Source organism: Hemicordylus capensis, chromosome 6 (assembly GCF_027244095.1).
Source record: "Hemicordylus capensis ecotype Gifberg chromosome 6, rHemCap1.1.pri, whole genome shotgun sequence".
NCBI classification, from domain to species: domain Eukaryota; kingdom Metazoa; phylum Chordata; class Lepidosauria; order Squamata; family Cordylidae; genus Hemicordylus; species Hemicordylus capensis.
Genome location: NC_069662.1, coordinates 35,758,695 through 35,776,693, shown reverse-complemented (window position 1 = coordinate 35,776,693; position 17,999 = coordinate 35,758,695). Strand labels below are relative to the sequence as shown.

Sequence of the window (17,999 nt, the reverse complement as noted above, 5' to 3'; positions counted from 1 at the left end):
GCTGCTCAAGAGTCTACAGTGTTGGCATATTCCGTTTTGGGCAGGGTCTCTGTCAGTGTTCCCTCTAATAGGGACTCCCAGATGTTGTTGATTACAACTCCCATAACCCCCAGCCAAAGGCCATTGCATTTGGGAATGCTGGGAGTTGCAGTCAACAACATCTGGGAATCCCTGTTAGAGGGAACTCTGGTCTCTGTCCCTTTAAGAGCTCTGAATCAGGTCACATCCGCTGCACCCATTAATGCTATTCACATATTATGTTGTATGCACAGTCTGCATACATTGGACACAGCATGTTCAACACATGTGCAGTGGTACACCAAATCTGCTCCCTACATTTGAGGGGTTCAGTCCCCATTTTTAAAATGAACACATGTGCAGTCGTTCATACAACATGAACATGAGATAGACATCTCTATGTATGTTCAACATAATGTGTGAGTAGTCCTATTGTGGTGGGAGAAATTGCACCTGGCTTAATGCTCTTAAAAGAACAGAAGCCTCTTCCAGGATGGAGTATGTCCACCATGTCACCAGGGTGCTTTCCAGACTAGACATTACAACGGGGTCAGGAAGTATTTCGGTAGTGTGCTTCCACACTTCCTGCGTTGTGACACCGCAGTCTCTACGCGGACAGCAGAGCACCGTTGACATTTCAAATGCCTCATTGGGAATTTAATCGCTGTGATATAGAGCAAGGACGTCGTATATCTGGCATGAAAAAGTTGCTGTTTGGGGGGTTTGATAGTTGCTGCGAGACTGCTCCCCCTGCTGTTTTCGATCCGAATGTGACTTGCCCGAACGGAGGCATTTGCTGCTGATGAACAGCTAGCCTGGAAAGCACCCAGGAGCATTTTCAGACAGCAGGCTTTACTGTGAGTTTACTGCAAGGCTTTATGGCAAGTCTGAAGTTGCCCCCCCAAAAAGGACACAAAAAGTGGATTTTTTTACTCTGGATATAAATCGGGCTGCACTCTAACGTGCAGTGAAAAACCCTAATTGTGTGTGAAGTGCTCCCCGATAGCTCACAGGGACTTTGGCTGATATGTGGACGCACACCTTCCATTCCGGAGGAGATGTGAACTAAAAGCCCGGTGTGAAAAAGCTCCTGCTGAAAGATGTGGTCCAGGAATCAGGGCATACTGGGGTCTGGGAGACAGAAGTTTAGATGATTTCTCCTTATGAGAACATTACAGTGGCTAGGATGACACCCAGACCCTAAACTCCTTTCATCAAAAGTCATTCCCATTGGTTTCAATGAGTTTTACTTTGAAAGATGCATCCTTAGATTCAGAGATTGAGGGAGGCCAGTGGCGGCCCGGATCCAGCCTGCTGCAGCCCCCTAGCCCTGCCCCCTGCATCTTGTGTCAGATGCTAAGCCCCGCCCCTGCACCTGGTGTCATATGCTAAGCCCCTCCCCTGACGGCAGACGCCAAGCCCCGCCGCCTGATTTTGCTTGCAAACTATGCGGCCCTGTTTGCAAGCAAAGCTACTCCCCCTGCATCTGACACCCCCTGCGTCTTGCGCGGCCCCTGATTAGCAGCAGACAGGGTGCTTGGAACCCATTCGCTCAGTGCTGGCTCTGCCCCTGATGAGATTGTAGCCTGGATGGGGGAAAACATTGACAAGCACTTGATATAAGAAATGGGATGCAAAGAACTGGAGAATTGGAGTGCCCAACCACCCTGTGTGTGTTGACTCTTGCCTGTTTTCTCCCTGTAGTCCCTGCTCACCCAGAACTGGTGGGGAGAGATGGACCGAAGCACCCCTGTCTGGCAGCTCCTCCTCACCTTCTTCTGCCCCCCACTCATCTTTACCAACCTCATCAAGTTCAGGTGGGTTCTGGGCATGACCCTGCTTCATCATTTGGGATATGATCAGGAGAAGGTGGGGCACACTAGTCTCTAAACTGCACAGCAGCCTGCTGGTTTAGAAGCTGCTGCTGCATGTTAGAAATTGCTAACATTACTTCTGCCCCCCCTTTCTGTAAAATAATGTATGTTTTTAAAAATGACAAAATCTGGTCTGAGTTCCTGAGCCTATTTTCAGTGCAAGAACAGAAGAACTTTTTCTTCTCTCTCTCTCCCTCTCTCTCTCTCTCTCTCTCTCTCTCTCTCTCTCTCTCTCTCTCTCTCTCTCTCTCTCTCTCTTTTCCCTTCTTTGGTGGGGTGTGTGTGTTTCTTTTTTCCTCTCTGTTTTCTTTTCTTTTCTGTTTCTTTTTCTTTGAGAGGAGGGGAAATGGGTGACTCTTGAGATTCAAATGCAGCTTGCAAGTCCTAGAGGCCCTCAGTCAGAAAGGATCAATTTCTGGGCTCTGCCAAATGGATCGTGAAACTTGTCTGGAAAGCAGGTCCTGGTGTGGGCCACAGGCTGGTCGCCTACAAGGGCGAGAGCCAAGAGGCGCCCTTGGTTCCAGCTGTTCTGTTATACTGGCAGAGCAGGGAAGGCAGGAGCACACACTCAGGATCTGGCCAGCTGAAAGCTCTTGCTTCTGATTCCCTCCAGTCACCTTAAGTGCTTATTATGCTTTTTCTGTATATTATACTGAACCTTGGACCATTCCACCAAATTGTGTGTAAGCCTGTACACACATTTTTATTTTGTCCTTCCAGAACAGTCAATAAAAAAGAGAAACGGCTAGCATTACCTCTCTGCAGAGGAGAGCATGAGGATGTGCAGAGTTTCTTTGGCTCAGGTCTGACATCAGCAGGGCTTTTCAATAAAGGACTGCAGAATGGAAGCTGACAGTGTGGGTGCTGCTCTGCCACGGGGAATCCAGTGATCTCACTTGCTGTTGTCTCCCTTTGACAGGACCATGGATGATGACCTCCGGCTGGATCCCTCGAGCCCCATTGAGCTAGACAGCCTGGACACAGATGTGAAAAGTACCATCGGAGACATGCTGTCTGAGTAGGGGAAATGGCCATGCTCTTAGGGGAAAGGAAGGGGGATATTTAATTCTGTACTAAGCCCATTTCACATGATCAAAAGCTGGGTAGGAGGATTCCAGACACGTGCTCACTCTTGAGAAGCGGTTGTGTGTCGTCAAAAATTGAGGTAGGAGGGTGGGGAAGTGATTGTGTGCTAGCCATGAACTGGGTAGGATGGCAGCAGCCAACCAACATTGTTTACCCAGCAAGTAGGGATGTGCTTGAAATGCAATTCGGTGGAGCATGGTTGCAGAAGCCATATGTGTGTTGGTGCAGATGCAGCTGGAAAATGCCCCACTGGCGTGCAGTCATAGCTAGGGGAGCCCTACCATTACGGAAGTGGTGGTGAATGGAGGAGGAGGAGCAGGGATGAACCGGCTTTTCTCCATGTTAAAGGGGTTGTGTGAGCCTTCGGGTTTAAAGGGATGTGCCTGTGATTCGGACGCCGAATCACATTTCGAGCATACACCTAGTTTCAAGGATGGAGGAAAAGCACATAAAATGCCATCCTACTCAGATTATGACTAGCACACGATCACTTTCCCATCCTCCTACCTTGGTTTTTGCCGACACATGACTGGTTCTGGGGAGCACACATGGGTCTGGGATCCTGGCTGGATGCTCCTCCTACCCAACTTTTGATTGTGTGAATGGGCCTAGTATTAAATCTATTGATGTCCAATTTTTTAAATAAAACAGTACCAAAGTGGTTAATATCATACAATTATAAGCTCAGATAAAAAGAAAAAACAATTAAGCAGCAGAAATGCACCACAGATCTGTTTTTAAAAGCCAGCATGATTAACAAAAAAAGTCTTGACCTGTTTTCTCAGAACTGAAAGAAAGCGCCCCAACTTGATTTTCCAAGGGAGGGAATTCCACAATTGTGGTGCCATGACTGTAAAGGCCCTGTCCTTGGCACCTGCCAATCAAACTTCAGCTGGAAGTGGACCAAAGAGTAGGGACTTTGGAGTTAGGCTGTAGAGGGAGGGCAATATGAGGTTCCGGCAAGACAATATGGGAGAATATGGAATATCAGTGGTTTGTTGATGGGACATTGCTGTGGTGGGAGGAGAGGAGGGGGACTAGGAACATAGGACACTGCCTTATGCTGAGTCAGACCCTTGGTCCGTCTAGCTCAGTATTATGTACACTGGCTGGCAGCAGCTGTCCAAGGTTTCAGGTCAGAGTCTCTCTCAGCCCTACCGGGAGATGCCAGGGATTGAACCTGGGACCTTCTGCATGCAAAGCAGATGCTCTACCACTGAGCTACAGCTCCGTCCCAATAAAAATTTTGTTCCCAGACAAAACTCCAGACTCCTTATATCAGGAATTTGTTAAGAAAACATAAGATCAGTAGTGGCGCTAGGACAAAAAATTGAGGGGAGGCACAAAAGTGGCAGTGTGCATTTCTGGGTGGGCGAGCTATGTCCCACATGTTATTCTGAAACAGAAATGGGGGCAGGTGCGGGGCGGAATCTACTTGCCAGAGACAAGTGTCCCCCGTCAAGCCACCCTTGGATAAAATCACTCTGCATAGACTCTATGAAACCTCCACAACCTCCTTTCCATCCAGTCCCAATTTCCCAGGAAAAGTCTACCACAAAGAGCTAATGATTCCTCCACAGTTTGGCAAACCTTGTAAAAAAAAAAAAAAGGAAAAAACTGTAAGCTGGTCACAAACAGCACCTATTGACAGCTCTTTGTGCTTGGAAATTGGCCTTGCAGCTTTCCTGCCCTTGTGGATGCTAAGATATGCTTGACACTGGAGGAGGTCTCAGTAGGATTTTGAGTGCCCAAAGTGCAGGGCTTCAAGCAGAATAAAGTCTGGAAAATAGATTATGTCCATGTGTTTAATTGGCACAATCAATATGGTTCTCAATATTCCACTCTCATGGCAGAGTTTGGGATATCTTGGCCATAAAATGTTGTGTTTCTATTTTCAGCAGGGAGAGTCACTCTGGCCCCACTGCCAATGCAGCACAGGCCAATTTCGGCTCCAAACGGGGCCGCATGGCCCCATTTGGGACCGAAATAATGCCCCCGCATCTGACGTCAGACGCGGGGTGTGTGTCTGGGGCCGCACCTGCGGCCCCTGATTGGTGGTGGCCTGGGTTCTTTGAACCTGTTTGCCCAATGGTGGCTCTGCCCCTGATTCTACCAAAGACAACCACAGGGCTCTGGGGTTGCCAGGAGTCGACACTGACTCAACGGCACACTTTACTCATAATTTTCAAATTATAATATGTTCTCCTCTCCCGCTTTAATAACAGCCTTAGTCCATGATGCGCATAATACATGGAGATGTACATTTTAGGAGAGGGGAAAGAGGGGCATTTTTACAAGTCATACTTGCTTCACAGAGCTGCTTCATTCTTTGCCCCTCAGACACATGCTCCTGCCCTCTCCTTTCCCTGAACAAATGGGCTCAAATCCGCTCTGAATGACTGGACAATCATTCCAGTCAGTGATCTGTCGGCCTCCCCATCTGAATGCACTGTTGTATATAAGTGCAAGCAGTTCCTAGCCCTGCCAGCAAGAAAACTGTTTGTACTAATTAGCAGTAACTCTCCTTGTTCAGGCAACGCAGGGCAGGGGCAAAGAAAGGGGGAAGAGAAACAAGTCCAAGTTTTGTGGTGGGTATAACACATGGAAACAATGACTGTTCTCCATTTTCTTTTAAAAGTTAGCACTGCATACAATGCATGGGTGTGTATTATAACTACAGTGATCAGAAATACAGATTGCAAGCACCATCTTAAAAGAGGCATTCTCCACTTGTCTCTCACATAGGAGGGAAGGCTTCTTCTGAGACAATGCTTACCGGGACATACATGTGCATCACTGAAAAACAGAGGAGACTACTTGTATCAAAACTATTGCTTTTACCCATATGCAAGTTTAAATTGATGAATAAATCAACTTTAAACTCATACAGTTTATTTGATCAAGGAATCATGGTCCTAATTCCAGACTACCCAAAGAGGACACCATCAGTGTCTCTCATGCTTTTCTTTCCCTCTCCCAGCATTGTGGAGCCTCCCTCTCTGCCTTCCATTCGCCGGTTCTGGTTACGACGCTGGAGGCAATTCTGGGTGGCGCCTGTGACAGCCTTCCTGGGCAACGTGGTGATGTACCTGCTCTTCCTTTTCCTCTTCTCCTACGTCTTGCTTCTGGATTTCCAGCCCGCGCCTCCTGTTGGCCCTTCTGTCTCAGAGATTATTTTGTACATCTGGGTCTTCACATTGGTCTGTGAGGAGGTGCGCCAGGGCTGCTTTGTAGGATCCCATCCTTTGCTGCAGCGGATACGCCGATACTTCCTGGACACATGGAACCAGCTAGATATCACCGCCCTACTGCTCTTTATGCTGGGGCTGGGGTGCAGGTGAGAGCATCTTCTGGACTGGGCTGGGTGCCATTATAGGAGAGGCATTGGTGCAGAGGCGCTCTTACCCCTGGACTTCCAGGCCGAAGACCAGGACCTCCACACCCCCTGGGCCCCCCCCAATCCTCCTTAGTCTGTCCCAGGCAGTGTGGTCACCACGGCACACCATGCCACTGGCCCACACTGCATGGGGCGTCTGAGCATGACTGTGACCTGCACCAGGCAGCTGAGCATGACCTTTGCTTTAGAGACAGGGGTGGGGTGGGGAAAGAAATATGTGGGATGGGAATATGTTGCGTTGTGTGTTGAAATGTTTCTGCCAATGCATATTTGCAAAAATATACCTGTTTGATATTATATTCTTGTGAGTTCAGTTGCTGTTTGTGCCTTCAAGAACCCACATGTTAAAAATACTGCGTGTTTCATGGGGTGTGTAGGGGGATGATGCTTAACTTGCCGGTGGCGGGCGGGCTCCAAAGGCCTTTAGGTCCAGGCTCCAAAATTACCTAGGTGCACTGCTGCATTGGTGGGAGAAAGCTTATAGGCCTCCATCTTCTCCTCCACCTGACGGCTGGTCCTAGTCCTTCTTTTGGAGAAGCCAAGGATCAAGTCATATGACCAGGTAAAAGACACAATACAGCTCTTGATGGACTGTGCCACTTCAGGCTGCAAGTGGGGAAGTCTCATATTGGAACGTTTCCCGAACAAAAACTCTTTACTCACATGAAACTAGCATGCTAGAAGGCTTGCTTAGAATCCTTCTCCTTAATATACTAGTTTTTTGTGTGCAGGGAATTTTAATATGGGAGAAAATTAAAACATATAGTCATGCATCTGAGGTCTGAAGTGGTACAATCCAACAAGAATCCCTCCAAGTAGTTAGGGGCAGAATTCTGAGAAAACGGTTGATTTCCAGGCAGGCTTAAGCCATAGCATCTTTCCATTTATGGATAGTGCCATCTGCTGACCATTAAATAAATAATCATACAATATACTACAGTACATTGTGGCGTGCATGTTTAAATCTAAAGCACTTTGAATTGAGGAGTCAGGTATTGATGGCTCTGGGGAAGTGGGGAAAAAGATGGTTTTTATGCAAAGAATACTGTAGCATATGCAAGGAGTGACTTCCTTTCCCCTGTTTCTTACCCCACTGTACGCCTCTCCTCAGGTTGCATCCATTATCATACGAATCTGGTCGCACCATTCTCTGTCTCGATTTCATGGTCTTCACCCTTCGTCTCATTCACATCTTTGCTGTCAACAAACAGCTGGGGCCGAAGATGATCATTGTCGGCAGGATGGTAAGAAGGTTGTGTATGTGATACATACAGAATGAGTATGCAAAAGGGGGGCCTTTAAATGTACAAAATATCTTTGATTCAATCAACTTTTAAGGGACTTTTAGATTCGAGTTTAAATGTAGCCAACCCTATTCAAGCACTATGTTGAATACTTGTACAACAAAGCTACAGATCTGTACACAGGTACAGTTATTCACATTTTAGTCTGAACAGAGGTACTGCAGTGTACTTCCTAACTGTATCATGTATTTGAAGGGCTTCTACCCTTCATTTTAAAAATGAACACAGGTACAGTCATTCACACAAAAACATGTCTGAGTGTACAGACATCTTAATGCAGAGATATCATGTCTGAATAGAGCTTGTGTGTATAATGAGGGTGCAAAGCATCCTGGGCTTATGAAACTATCATCATCATCATCATCATCATCATCATCATCATCAAATTGTTCTCTAGGCAACTCCTTGCAAGTCTGCAGAGACTAAAACATTGAAAGTTAAGTGTATATGAGTGTGCAAGAGATTTTGGGCCACATGTTCCTCTTTTCAAAAAGAACAACTGGCATTCACCCCACTTTGTGATACAGATTGATTGATGTGAAATATATAGTATATACTGCAAAGATTATTTCCCCCTTCTGGTTTCCTTTCTTCGTTCACTTCATCACGTGGGCAAATCACTTTCTCTTCAGATACAGAATGCATTGTAAATTGCAGCCATTGTACAGCTGTTTCGAACCTTGGCAGCGTGGCCTTGAAGGCAGGGACGAATCGGAGCAGGCAGGCGCTGTTGTGGCAGAGCTCCCAGGCCTGGAGCTCTGCCAGACAGCAATTTTACTTTAGAAGGGCAGGTGTTCATCCACATATTGTCCAGATTTATGTCTAAGTCCCTGCAAGCTGTCAGGGATCACTCTATACACGATTCGGGGTTTTCATTGCTCATTGGAGCTTAGCCTGATTTATGTCTGGGGTAAAAAATTCTACTTTTTGCACTGTTTTGGGGGGCAAATGCGAAATATCCAATATGACCTCTAACTCGCAGTATTTCACCCCTCTTTACCCTGTGGTAAAGACAGCCGCTCCATCCACTGCATTTGTGGGCCAATTTGGGCATTGTGGGGGAGGATCACTCTCCAGAGAGCCTTGGCGATCACTGAGGTGGGGGCGGGGGATTTGAACTGGCAACCTTCTGCTTGTTAGTCAAGCATTTCCCCACTGCGCCACTTTACAGGGAGGAAAAAGGCTGTCGCTGGAGCTGGATGCAGCACTGAAAGAACTGGGCAGGGTCCTTTTCCCCAGGCTCTTAAAGCTTTTCTAGCAAATTAGCATAATCCCGCCTCTGGAGCAGGTGGGAATCCACAAGAGATGTCCTCAAATCCAACAGCAAGAAGAGGTCTCCAGGGAAGTAACCAATTCTCCTTTTCAGATCAGGAATTAAGATTAGTTCAAATTAGGAAATGTTTTTAAAGTACTTTCTCCCTCTCCTGAAGTGAGAGTTCATTTCAGTTTTTTTGTGAGATGCATATGGGGAAGGGTCTAAAATGTTTCTCTGTGTGTCAAATCCATGATCATTGCTCTCTCGTTCCTCCCTCTCTAGATGAAGGATGTTTTCCTCTTTCTTTTCTTCCTTGGGGTATGGTTGGTGGCCTATGGGGTCACCACAGAGGGGCTGCTGCTCCCACATGATCGACGGCTCCCCTGGATATTCCGGCGTGTCTTCTACCGGCCTTACTTGCAAATCTTTGGGCAAATTCCACTTGATGAAATTGATGGTGGGTATTCTAGGGGGTGCTGGCCCCCATTCTGGGTCTGTGAGTTTTGGGGGATGAGAGACAATGTAGTTTTCTCTGAGTCACTGTTCTTAGGGGTCACTATGCAATCTGCTTTGGGATGCCCCAGTCAATCCACCCAATGCCAGTTCACTTGGATATGTTGTTCTGGTGGGGTGGGATGAGGGAGAAATGGAGCACTTACTAACTGCTAACAATTACCTGATGCTTTGTCTCATTCCTTTTGGGTGAAGGTAAGTACATAGGTGCTTGGTGCCTAGGAAGTTACCAAATGCTTCCTAGGGATGTTTCCTGACAGAGAAATACTTCATTTTAAAATGGAAGTTCTTATTGCTTTTCTATTCGTTACCCAGATGACGTCCTTGGCTGCTGCACAATTTCACAGCACCATCTGCTGGCCATTTGCTGCCATTCCACAATGAGAATTGAGGTTTTTGAGACGCCCTTAAAAGTCATCTCAAAAACCTTGATTTTCATTGTGGAGTGGCAGCAATTGGCCAGAAGATGGCACTGTGAAATTACACCATGGCCCAGGATGAGGAGGACAGCTGGTCTTGTGGTAGTAAGCATGACTTGTCCCCTTTGCTAGCTGTGCAAAGAGGCACCTTTTTAACATGGTGATTCTCTTTATTTAGCAGGGGGAGAGTAACTGGCGCTATCCACCCCTAGCACAGTACTTCCAGTGACTGTTGCTGGTGTCTGTCTTATGTTTCTTTTTAGATGGTGACGCCTTTGGGGACTGGGAACCATCTTATTTATTTATTATTTCTCCATGTAAATCACTTTGGAAACTTTTGCTGAAAAGCAGTATATAAATATTTGTTGATGTTGTTGTTGTTTCCTAAGCAGGGTCTGCCCTGGTTGCATAAAAATTGGGAGACTAAATGTATGAGCACTGCAAAATATTCCTTTAGGGGAAGGGGCTGCTCTGGGAAGAACATCTTCATGCTTGCATGCAGAAAGTTCCAAGTTCTCTCCCTGGCATCTCCAAGATAAGGCTGAGAGAGACTCCTGCGTGCAACCTTAGGAGAAGCCGCTGCCAGTCTGTGTAGACAATACTGGGCTAGATGGACCAATGGTCTGACTTAGTATATGGCAGCTTCCTATGTCCCTATGATGTCATCTGGATGATGAGTAGAAAATCACTAAGACCTTCCATTTTAAAACAAAGTATTTCTCTGTTGGGAAACACAGAGAAATTTAGCCAAGATGTGCACAGTGAGCAAACTGAAGCCAGCCTTCCAAAATTAAGCCCACAACCCACAAACCACAAGGCAGGGAGTGTATGTTAGTTAGTTATTCGATGTCTAAGGATCTTGGGTCTAGTTAGTGAAGCAAGGAGTGGGAGGAAATGTCCAGTGATGACAACAGGATGCTGAACTAGATGAACCCTTGGCCCGATTCAGCAGGGCTCTCCCTATGTTTTGTTCTGGGCATCAAGCTACTTAGGGCACTGAATTCCCTGTCTTTTGCCCTCTGGAGGTTCACTTGGGAGAATATATCTCATATAGACAGGCTTTCTATAGGGGCTACAGAGTTATGCTCTAAGGAACTTCACTTCATTCTTCCCTCCACCCCAGCTACCCTGATTGCGGCGCCAAACTGCACCTTTAACCCCATAGCCATCTTGTTGGAGGAAGCGAAGCCTTGCATCAACACCTACGCCAACTGGCTGGTGCTCATTCTCCTGGTGATCTTCCTCCTGGTGGCCAACATTCTGCTCCTCAACCTGCTCATCGCCATGTTCAGGTATCATTGTTGGGGATTCCTGCGATTACTGTGAACAAGTGTGTACAGACTGAGTGTATATAAGACATGGAAGTAGGTGTGTGCCATGGCTGACTTTGAGCATGATAGGTGCATGGACCAGGATGGGCCACAGCTGGGTGGCAGAGCACCTGTTTTGCGTGCAGACGGTCCCAGATTGAATCACCGGCATCTCCAGGTAAAGCTGGGGAAGACTCCTGCTAGAAACCTTGGAGAGCCGCTGCCAGTCAGTGTAGACTATACACTGGACCAATGGTCTGACGTGGTGTAAAGCCGCTTCCTGTGTACCTAAGGAATTCAAGGCTCACATGTCTGATGCAGTAAGGGGGAAAGGATCATGAGCCTAAGATTGTGTCTGAGTATGAAAAAACCCTGCACGCAAGTGAGAGTGTACATAGTAGAGATTGACACATCCAAGTCTGAGACTTGTGCATGATTGATTGATTGATCAAGTGCCATCAGGCCACTCTTAGCGACCACATAGATAAGTTCTCTCCAGGATGATCTGTCTTCAACTAGGCCTTTAAGGTCTCTCAGTGGTGCATTGCATTCATTGCTGTCATAATCAAGTCCATCCACCTTGCTGCTGGTTGTCCTCTTCTTCTCTTTCCTTCAACTTTTTCCACCACTATGGACTTCTCAGGGGAGCTGGGTTTTTGCACAATGTGTCCAAAGTATGATAGTTTGAGCCTGTGCATACCTCTCCTATTTTAAAAGAACTACACTGCCTACCAATATGTTTCTGGGCAAAATACTGATAATAACCTATAAAGTGCTGGTAATAACCTACAGTATAAAGCCCTGAACTGCTTAGTCACCAGGTATTTAAAAGGACGCCTTCATTGTTATGAGCCCCAACGCCTATTGAGATCATTTGGGGATGTCTGTCTGCAGTTGCAACTGGCTTGTTTGGTGGCTATTCGGAGTCAAGTCTTCTCTGTTGCCATCGAGGCTATGGAACACTCTCTCTGCTGAAAGAAGAGCCTCCCTATCTCTGTCAGCTTTCAAAACTACTCTTATGACACACTTATTCATCCCAGCTTTTAATTTTGGACATTGTGTGAATTTGTTTTAAACCATTTTAATGTTTTAATTGTTGTTTTAATTTAATTTGTATGTTGTTGTAAACTGCCCAAAGATAGGGCAGGACACAAAGATACTAAACAAAAGTTCAAAGCATGTGGAACATAAGTGTGCAAAAATCACACTGTGATAATACACATGGATATGCAACAGGGATCTCTGCCAAGCCCACAGCGTAATTACTGGTGTTCTAAGGCTGCAGTTATTTGAGGCTAAATGTACACTCAAGTCTACTGGATGCTCTTTGTGCAATGCATGAATGGGGTTAATGTGAAATTGGTCTATAATGCGAATGCAAAACCTACATTCTAGAATCTGCTTTGGTAGGAGGCACGTTTTGCATTTAGCACTTATAGCAATAGCACTTACATTTATATACCGCTCTATAGCCAGAGCTCTCTAAGCGGTTTACAATGATTTAGCATATTGTCCCCAACATTCTGGGTACTCATTTTACCGACCTCGGAAGGATGGAAGGCTGATAATTTGCATTATAGACCAATTTAAGAACAAATGAATGTGAACCTCATGTGTGATAAGACCTTTGATGTTACAATAGACAACCTGGACCTTATTTTAGATCTGTTTTCTACCACAAAGATGCAGTCAGGCATGGATTGGGGGCATGCCCATGGGATCCAACCCACCCATACGTCATCACTTAGACAGAAAAGTGATGACTTTTCTGACCTCCTTATCAGACCCAGACAAGTTGCGCTATCCTATGGTCTGTCTACACCTCTTCTCTTTACATAAGTTGTTCATAAGTCATAATATCAGAGCAATGAAAAAGAATGGATGTTGGATGGGGATCGTGCATATCACACACAGGATGCAAACCGTGTTGTACAGATTCTCCATAAAATCCTTTGTAACCATCAGTGTTTATGATAGAATAAACCACTGTGTGGAAGGGCCCAGCATCATCTAAGGCAGGCCTTAAATGGCCTTTGGCCATTGTAGCATGGGATGATGGGCATTGTAGTCCATCACACACACACACACACACACACACACACACACACACACACACACCCAGTTTGATAACCCCTGGTCTAATGAATTTCTATCCTCCAACAGTTACACATTTTCCAAAGTGCAAGGCAATAGCGACATCTACTGGAAATCCCAGAGGTATAACCTGATCCTGGAGTACCACAGCCGCCCTGCACTGGCACCGCCTTTCATCCTGATCAGTCACCTGCACCTTTTCTTCAAGCGCCATGTCCGTAAGGTGCAGTCAGCAAAGGGACGCCACTTCTGTGAGTTTAGTGGTGGAAGGCCGGGGTGGGAGGGGTTAAGTTGCTGCTCTTCAAAATGGGGGCGTTCACAGCTGCCTCTCTTCTTTGAACCCAATACCACAGCCTGCCCTTTTCCTGCGCTCCCAAGTGGCCTTGGCTAAAAGGCCTCAATGGCTTAAGTCTATGGCAAAAGGTGACTCTCTTGTATTTCACAGGGGGAGAGCAACTGTCCCTATTCAAATCCAGCACAGCATCCCTCCAGAGGCTGTTGCTAGTGTCTACCTTGTGTTTCTTTCTGGATTGTGACAAGATTCCATTTTCTTATTTTTATTCATTTTTTAAATGCAAACTGCTTTGAGCTTTTTTAATTTAAAGTGTTATATAAATATTAACAACTAGCTGGGCTGGATGCAGAACATCTGTGCCTCTCTAGTCCTCCCCCATTCCCTCCCATGCTGCCGCCGCCGCTGCCCCACTACTTCTCCCCCCACCACTGGCGCTCCTACCTGCAGCACTGCTGCTGCTGGGCCATCCTTCCTTTTGGCTGGCAGGTGGGCAGGAGAGGGAGTGCGCCACCCTCTCCGCCACCTTCTTCTGCCTGGCAGCCTTGCCAACCTTCCTTTTGGCTGGCCGGCGGGCTGGAGAGGGAGTGCACCACCCTCTCTGCTGCCCGCCTGCCCACCGGTTTTGCCCAGCCAGTGGCTGGCTGCTGCCTTCTTCCACCCGGCAGCCGGGCCAACCTTCCTTTTGGCCGGGCAGCAGGCCGAAGAGAGACTATGCCACTCTGCCCACTGCCGCAGTAGTTTTCCCAACCTCCGGCTGCCTTCTTCCATTGCCCCTGCCCCACCGGCCCATCGCCACTGTTTTCTCTACCTGGCGGCAGCCAGCCACCACCATTTCCCTCTTGCTGGCTGGCCAGCTGCCATCACCATTTTCTCCCCCTGCCCGTACCCATCACTATCTGGCAGCTGCTCGTGAACTCTCACGAGAGCTGCCACGCATGAGCTTAGCCACAAGTACGCCTTAGAGAAATATATATAAAGAAGATACCAGTTTAATTGTTTTTTTCTGAACCTTTTCCATCTCTACAGTATTAATTTCTAGATGGAGTGAATGCAGTATTCGAACATTTCCATGGATGTATATAGTACCATTAAGATTATATAGGAAGCTGCTGTATACTGAGTCAGACCATTAATCCATCTAGCTCAGTATTGCCTGTACTGACTCGGGCACCTCTCCAGGATTTCAGATAGGGATCATTCAAGGAAGTCATGTGATGTGCAAAACATCATCTGGACTGCCCACATCACCCACAAGAATCAGCTGTTATTTTGGAATAAACCACCATCAGACCCTTAAAACATCCCAGTGCTTTAACCTTCCCTCAATAACATTTTTTTTTTAAATGGCCCCACCATCTTAGCTCTTTGGTCAGCAACAAGAGGAGGCTGGGTATGGGGGAGATTTTTTGGAGAATGTCTGGGATTTCACCATCCTCAATAATATGGTATTCTTTGCAAATAAGGCTTCATGCTTTACCATTTTAGATGGGTAGATGGGCATTATTGATGAATGATGAACTGTATCAGTCCCCATTTAGATCCTTCTCATGTCAATGGTCTGCTTTATTTTCCTCTCCTCCCCACATGCAATTGTGTTCTGGGCAGTGCTGGAACTTTCCGAGGCCCAAGATGGACGGTTGCTCACGTGGGAATCGGTGCAGAAGGAAAATTATTTAGTGGCTCAAGCCCGACAGAAACGTGATCAAGACACAGAGCGGCTCCGGAGAACCTCCCAAAAGTAAGGTTTGGGAGCAGCAGCCAAGAGAAGTGCCGGGGTGAACTAAAGAGGAGCTTAGAGATGTGCAGAATTGGGTTAGGTTCGAACCAGCCTGATTTGACCGGTTTGATCTCGAACCAAACCGGCTTAAAAAAAAGATCCGAGTTCAATCTGGTTTGTCCCGGACCCGGTTCGAGGGGCGATGCTTGTAAAGAGGAATCCAGTGAGTAGAGTAAAGTGTGCCATCGAGTCATTGTTGACTCCTGGCGACCACAGAGCCCTGTGGTTGTCTTTGGTAGAATAATGTGTGACTTGACTGGCTTGCCAGTCAAGTCATTTCCCCTAATATTAAAATTTGGAAATTGGAATCGTAAGTGGACATCAGAGAGGAGGGCTCGGTGGCCTCTAAGAGGGCCCCTGTTGTAACTGCTTCAAATATCTAAATCTGCAGAGTTGATCAGGTTTTGAAGCAGCTTTCTGAGATCAAGGAATCAGAGCGACGTCTGCGGACCCTTGAGACACAGGTATGAAAAATGGTATTGGGCTGTTTGGGGTGCAGCTGGGATAGTAGGGGAGGGAGGGAGGGAGGCATTCCAAAGTGCAGCTACTGGAAGGGGAGAAGCTTCAGCCAAGTTCACTGTGAAGAACAGGAGGGACCACTGGGAAGGGGGTATCTACACATATTGAGGGCCTAATAAGGCATCTCCCAGTATGTCCCACCCTTCAGAGATAGTATCTCCCCCTCACCTCTCCCCCACTTGCTTCCACTAGATGGAGTACTGCACCAGGGCCATGACCTGGATGGTTGATGTCTTGGCCCAGAGCGACATAGCAAAGGGGAAGCGGGCTCCTCCAACTCAGAAGAAGGGTGAGTTGATGGGTGTATTGTACAAGAACCCCCAAGATTTTTGAGTCTGCATATTGTGACTTGATGCATGCACAGGGATCCTAGTGTATTGATATGCAATAGTGCATCTGTGTATCACTCTGTATGCATGTTTGCATGTGGGTGCAACTATCCCTGACCATTTATATAGGAGTTCATTTGAATGCTATGCAGGGTTCCCTGTAAATGTGGGGTGTTGGTTTTAGAGAAGGTTCTCTTTCATACTTCCTAGCATACCCACTGTCCGTCCCAACCATCCCCACTTGCTTTCCTCTTCCCAGTGAAGTGGCTCTTTATGGTGAAGACAGACATGTTTTCAGAGTGGTGATGGTGGTCTGATTGCTGCCCTCAAGTGCATATATATGTTTATGGCCTGAAGTGAACTCTGCATAGTTTTGCAGATTCCACAGGATTTAGGCTGAACTTGGTGCAAATGGGCTATGTTGGAGATCTGTTGGCTAGTTCCTGTGAAATCGTCCCAGCACATAAAGCAGTTTTGCAAATGGCTTTAAATTTTAAAAAATATTTTTGGCAAGGTTAAGAATGAATGCACGCTCTGAATTGCAAACATGAATGCATACAATATGACAACTTTGACACAGGAAGCTTGGCTTCTCCAAGGTTGTTCAACTTAAATTTTTAAATTAAAAAAAATCAATTTAAATGTTTAATTTTTTTTTAATTAAGTTGGACAACCCTGGAGAGGCAAAGCTTCCTGTGTCAAAGCTGTCCTTCTGCTTTGACATGGGAAGCAACTCAAGCTGCATACAAATGCACATTAATCAGCAGTTGCTGTGTTCTGGAAGTGCACTCACTAGGTTTGCCCAGACACACCTTATCTTCTCCAAGGTCAAGGAAAACCAGTTCCATTAGCTTGCAGCTGAAGCCAGCTGTACTCAGCACTGCTTGGCTAGTGACTGTAATGTTACAATCCTGCTTCCCCTCCATCCCTGAAGTAGTTTTAAAGGTGTTCAATAACTGATTGTGCAGTTGAATGCACTGAATGAATGTTAAATTAATAAAGGTACATCTGCTGCTTTAAATTTTAAAAAAAATGACAGATTATCTGAAATGTGGAGGGGGAGGGGCAAGGCTGATGACTGGATCAGTGATGGAATCACTGGTAAATACATCTGTCTTTTTGAAAGAAAAGATAGGAAGAAACTGGACTTAACCCTACAGTAGGAAAACCTGCGGTAATTGCTGGTTTTCATCTGTATATTGGATGATATCCCCGTAAAGTTAGTCATGACTAAACATCATTGAAATCAATAAGAACAGTTAGCTATTACTAAGTCGTCCTATTAATTTCAGTGGGATTTAGTCATGACTCACTCAGTCCAAATATTACCTGTTGGTATGCATCTTCACCAGTCTAGCTTATTTGCTGACATATGCATTTGTAACACCACTTGTGAAGCTGGGTTCATACCACAGGTGAAGAACCTGCTGTGATCACTCTGAAAATGCTACATCATCCTTAGAGGAAAGTGAGACATTATCGCTGAGTTAGCAGAGCTCCTGAAGGGTTAGGAGTACAGTCAGAAGCAGCCGTTTGTCCTCATCTGCCTCTCCACAACCATGCAGAGCCTCAACATGCTTCTTCATCCATAACCACCACTGACTTCCCCCACAAAAGTTGCCTGAGAGGCTGTTGCCTACATCCCACTTTCTTCTCATCCCTGTGCTAAATCCAGTTTGTTTCAACAACAGAGATGCAGTGCCCTCTTATGGGGCAATCTGCCATCACAGCCCCAAATTCACATGCTGGTCTCTTTCTTTGCAGACTGAATTTCTCCATAGAACAGTGGAATTTAAAGAAGAAGAACAC

The 17,999-nt window shown here is 46.3% G+C and overlaps 1 protein-coding gene and 1 non-coding gene across 2 annotated transcripts in view; one reads left to right on the top strand and one right to left on the bottom strand.

Moving 5' to 3' along the window:
- Positions 1–16,496, top strand: part of TRPM4 (transient receptor potential cation channel subfamily M member 4) — a 41,593-nt gene extending 25,097 nt beyond the window's left edge. The window contains exons 15-25 of the mRNA XM_053264658.1: positions 1,723–1,835; positions 2,812–2,910; positions 5,959–6,315; positions 7,487–7,619; positions 9,217–9,391; positions 10,990–11,158; positions 13,340–13,521; positions 15,171–15,303; positions 15,734–15,806; positions 16,054–16,150; positions 16,450–16,496. Of these exons, the coding sequence (XP_053120633.1) occupies positions 1,723–1,835; positions 2,812–2,910; positions 5,959–6,315; positions 7,487–7,619; positions 9,217–9,391; positions 10,990–11,158; positions 13,340–13,521; positions 15,171–15,303; positions 15,734–15,806; positions 16,054–16,150; positions 16,450–16,496 (1,578 nt within the window). The remainder of the gene's footprint in view (positions 1–1,722; positions 1,836–2,811; positions 2,911–5,958; positions 6,316–7,486; positions 7,620–9,216; positions 9,392–10,989; positions 11,159–13,339; positions 13,522–15,170; positions 15,304–15,733; positions 15,807–16,053; positions 16,151–16,449) is intronic.
- On the bottom strand, positions 4,138–4,209 carry TRNAA-UGC (transfer RNA alanine (anticodon UGC)). The gene has a single exon. It is a non-coding gene; the product is annotated as a tRNA-Ala (tRNA).
- Positions 16,497–17,999: the final 1,503 nt, after the last annotated feature.